Raw genomic sequence first — 4416 nt, forward strand, 5'->3', positions numbered from 1 at the left:
TTACACATAACTATTATGTTATTGTTAGTTATGTGTTACACATAACTATTATGTTATTGTTAGTTATGTGTAACACATAACTATTATGTTATTGTTAGTTATGTGTTACACATAACTATTATGTTATTGATGTGTTACACATAACTATTATGTTATTGTTAGTTATGTGTTACACATAACTATTATGTTATTGTTAGTTATGTGTTACACATAACTATTATGTTATTGTTAGTTATGTGTTACACATAACTATTATGTTATTGTTAGTTATGTGTTACACATAACTATTATGTTATTGTTAGTTATGTGTTGTTAGTTATGTGTTATTGTTAGTTATGTGTTATTGTTAGTTATGTGTTACACATAACTATTATGTTATTGTTAGTTATGTGTAACACATAACTATTATGTTATTGTTAGTTATGTGTTACACATAACTATTATGTTATTGTTAGTTATGTGTAACACATAACTATTATGTTATTGTTAGTTATGTGTTACACATAACTATTATGTTATTGTTAGTTATGTGTAACACATAACTATTATGTTATTGTTAGTCATGTGTTACACATAACTATTATGTTATTGTTAGTTATGTGTTACACATAACTATTATGTTATTGTTAGTTATGTGTAACACATAACTATTATGTTATTGTTAGTTATGTGTTACACATAACTATTATGTTATTGATGTGTTACACATAACTATTATGTTATTGTTAGTTATGTGTTACACATAACTATTATGTTATTGTTAGTTATGTGTTACACATAACTATTATGTTATTGTTAGTTATGTGTTACACATAACTAAGTTACACATAACTATGTGAGATCAGCGGGACGCTCCTCCAGCTCAGCAGTTTTCTTACGCGTGATCTGTGACAGCCGCGGGACCGTCAAGTGTGTCATGCTGTTATTGACGATCGATTGACGAGTGATCAGTACTTTTAGGCGCTTTGGTTGTACAATTGAACACACATTTTTGTGTCGCAAAGGCTGCGATACAAAAGCACTTTTTTTCTGACGAACGCATCGCATTTGAGAGAAATTGCGTCGCGATACCGCTTATTCTGAACCCTGCACCCAGAAGGCGAGCAGCTTCCGGGTGGGATTTGACCTCAAGTCTGGTCTCCTCCCACTCACAATAGATCAGTTTTCGCTCCCAGGAGTTGGCAGCGCCACATAACCTGAACTAACGCGTGAATGAACTAAATAGAGAAAGACAATGGACATAACCCTTAAACCCAAACACTACGCAGACTCCCACCCAGAAGCTGCTCGCATTCTGATTGGCTGAGTGTCAGAAGTTACAATATTCGCGACACATCGGACTTGTTTTCGATCCGCTTGCTTTGGGGCGGGGCTTACATAGGTCACGGTCCAAGCTGGGACACTCCCGGGCCGGTTAGTGCGCACAGAGCGTCCCGCATCTACGCAGACTCAAGTCCTCGTCTTTACGCTGCAGGTATTGACAATATTGTTCATAGTTTTGAGCATTATCAACATGTATATTAGTATTAGTCTGCAAAATAGTGGAAGGTTTGAGCTGCATTAACGGAAAAGTAAAGCTAACCTATATATTGCTCATAATTGTTGAGGAACTATGTAAAGCAACCAAACAATACTTTTGGTTAGTATCGTTTGGTTGTCTTTGTAGGCTTTAGACTTGTGGTGATGTGGTAGTTAAGCTTCAGTTATGAACATGCTTAAGGCTGAGCAGATTTTCTCATTCAAAAACTGGGGCACACCCGGGGCAGTGTAGGGAATTCCAGATAAGAATAGCTAGACTTTGCACTAATCATTTGCTTGGTTTGTAGACATGTTCCTGTATTTCTTGGCACTAGTGGCTCTCTATTATCTATACCGGTGGATTAGAGAGCTACCCAGGGTCCCGGACAAGAACAGCAAGTTTGTGTACATAACCGGCTGTGACACAGGCTTTGGCAACCTTTTGGCAAGGCACCTGGACAAACTGGGCTTCAAGGTGATTGCAGGTTGTTACAGCGAGAAAGGAGAGGAAGATCTGAAGAAGTCTTGCTCTGAAAGCTTGACTGTGACACACCTTGATGTAGCTTCCAAAGATAGTGTTTCCAAAGTGGCAACATTTATCAAGGACAAAGTAGGAGAACGTGGTGAGTCATTACCTATTACCTCTTTAGGTACAACCACTAGTAATTCTCAATATTTACATTTTAAACAATCCTGTCTGTAAGGATTCAATCCTCAGCCTTTGCCTTTATCTTTTTAACATATATTTGTATTAACAATAAACAACATTTTTATTGATGATTTAATTCTTTAGATAACAAGTAAAATGTGTCAATTTGACCATGTTTTAACTTAATTCTCATTGATTGGGTGGCACTTGTGCATAAGGGAAGCCAGAGGGTTAAACAAACAATATTAACACTGGACACATAATTACTGTCGCACTTATATATGTTCTGAACTAATATATGGCCAAATGTGAATTCTTCAGGCTTGTGGGCTGTAGTGAACAATGCTGGTGTGTCTGTTCCCTCTGCGCCCTGTGATTGGCTCACCATAGACGATTACACTTTTATGATGAACGTGAACTTGAATGGGGTCATAGCCGTAACCTTGAGTGTCTTGCCACTGATAAAGAAGGCCAGAGGAAGGGTGGTCAATGTCGCTAGTGTTTTTGGAAGAATCAGTCCTACAGGAGGACCATACACTGTGTCGAAATATGGAGTGGAAGCTTTCAATGACAGTCTCAGGTTAAACATTAATTCACTTTACCTCCGTGATACTGATAACAGTCTAATTAATACATGCAATTATCTTCTTTTCAGGCTTAATATGCGTGACTTTGGTGTCAAAGTCCTCTGCATTGAGCCTGGCTTCTTTAAAACAAACGTAACCAATGCTGATCTTCTTGGCAAGTCTGTGACGTCACTGTGGGAAAAGCTGCCTCAAGAGACTAAGGATGACTATGGACCACATTATCTGGACAAGGGTACATTTTATATGTTGTATTTGTGTATTATAATTATTCTGCAGATATTTTGAATGTTTGTTTTGTTTATAGCTCTAAAAGTGCTCAAAACTGAAGTGGCAAGGATGTCTGATGCTGATTTGATGAAAGTGGTCAACTGTATGGAGCATGCCGTGTCTGCAGTCCGGCCCAGGACGCGCTATTCCCCTGGCTGGGATGCTAAGTTTTTCTGGCTGCCACTGTCATACATGCCAACATGCATCACTGATTATATTTTGGGGTCACAAAGCATTCCTTTAGCAAAGTCTCTGCAGTAAAGTTACATGCTTACATGACTTGCTATTAAACAGTATTTCTTTTCAATAACTCATATTGGTCTTGCATTGACTGTATGTGTATGCATATGCCACTACACAGTTTGGTTGGGTTGGAACTGTTAAAAAGAGCAAACTATGAAAGTTGGGGTAGTTGCAAACAAGAGTAAGTTTGTTTTGTTACGCAATCAATGTGTGGCTTGAAATGTAATTTGAATCATTTAACCGAGGTTTCCTTTGTCATTGTGCTACCATCATCACACACATTGAGTTCAGCAGATTGAAGGGAATGATGAGTACAAAGAGTTTTAGGAGGTTACTTCTTTAGTTTTAAATTGAATTGAAGTCTAACTATAAGTTGTTTATTTGGGACAATGTACAGCCATAACCATTTCTGTAAATGTACCAGAATTGGTCTATACTGCTATTTTCCATCAGCTGTCCTTTGACAGATGATAAACAGTCACCCTAAAAAGCATCAATGTTAAAATAATACAATATAAAACTGTACGGATTATATACAAGTCAAGGTTAGAACAATAGTTTCTGATTTAGTCTTGCCATTTCCCTGATGATTACAGGTGCTGAGTTCCATTCCTGTGCCACTCTCACTGAAGAAGGTGCCTGTCCGAATGCATTTTTCCTCAGTGTCACTTGGTGTTTTGAATAGCAGCAGCTCTGACATTTACAAACTGTTTGATGGGAGGAGAGGACAAGCCATGGACCACTTTAAACATTAAGCACAAGTTCACAAACTTAATCATGTTTTGCCAATTCAAAAGTTTATGTTTCTGTAGGACAGCACAGTGGTGGTATTGCTGTGGCTTTCGGTCAAGTACATTTATAGCTTGCTTAAGAGAGAATCTAATGGTTTTAGTCTGGTTGCGTTTGCATGGTACCAGATAGTTACATTTAAACTTAAGCTGCTTGAATTGATAATTGTGACCTTATAAAGCAAAAGTTTGTGTTTAACTAAGTTTTAAATGCAGTGCATGTTCTGAAGCTGAAAGTAATTGGAGCTTGAAAAATAGACGGTATCATCAGTGTATAGATGTATCATTTTTCCAATCATGAGGGAGATCATTAATAAAAATAGAAAATATAAGAGGGCCAAGAGTACATCCCAGTGATAAACCT

General features: G+C 37.4%; 1 protein-coding gene across 1 annotated transcript; it reads left to right on the forward strand.

Annotated features, from left to right (window-relative positions):
* Positions 1-1395: 1395 nt before the first annotated feature.
* Positions 1396-3331, forward strand: LOC140374462 (retinol dehydrogenase 7-like). The gene is made up of 5 exons (XM_072461405.1): positions 1396-1474; positions 1827-2141; positions 2489-2747; positions 2823-2986; positions 3059-3331. Exons 2-5 carry the CDS (start codon positions 1829-1831, stop codon positions 3280-3282), a joined length of 960 nt encoding a protein of 319 aa, XP_072317506.1. The 5' UTR covers positions 1396-1474; positions 1827-1828; the 3' UTR covers positions 3283-3331.
* The last annotated feature ends 1085 nt before the right edge of the window (positions 3332-4416 follow it).

This window comes from Eucyclogobius newberryi, unplaced genomic scaffold (assembly GCF_026437365.1).
Source record: "Eucyclogobius newberryi isolate DKJ021-1_F unplaced genomic scaffold, fEucNew1.0.hap1 SCAF_1, whole genome shotgun sequence".
Lineage (NCBI taxonomy): Eukaryota > Metazoa > Chordata > Actinopteri > Gobiiformes > Gobiidae > Eucyclogobius > Eucyclogobius newberryi.

Coding starts and splice junctions, on each gene's coding strand:
- LOC140374462 (XM_072461405.1), top strand. CDS start 1,829: ATGTTCCTGTATTTCTTGGCACTAGTGGCTCTCTATTATCTATACCGG. Junction 2,748..2,822: donor GCTTTCAATGACAGTCTCAG/GTTAAACATTAA, acceptor TCTTCTTTTCAG/GCTTAATATGCGTGACTTTG. Junction 2,987..3,058: donor ACCACATTATCTGGACAAGG/GTACATTTTATA, acceptor TTTTGTTTATAG/CTCTAAAAGTGCTCAAAACT.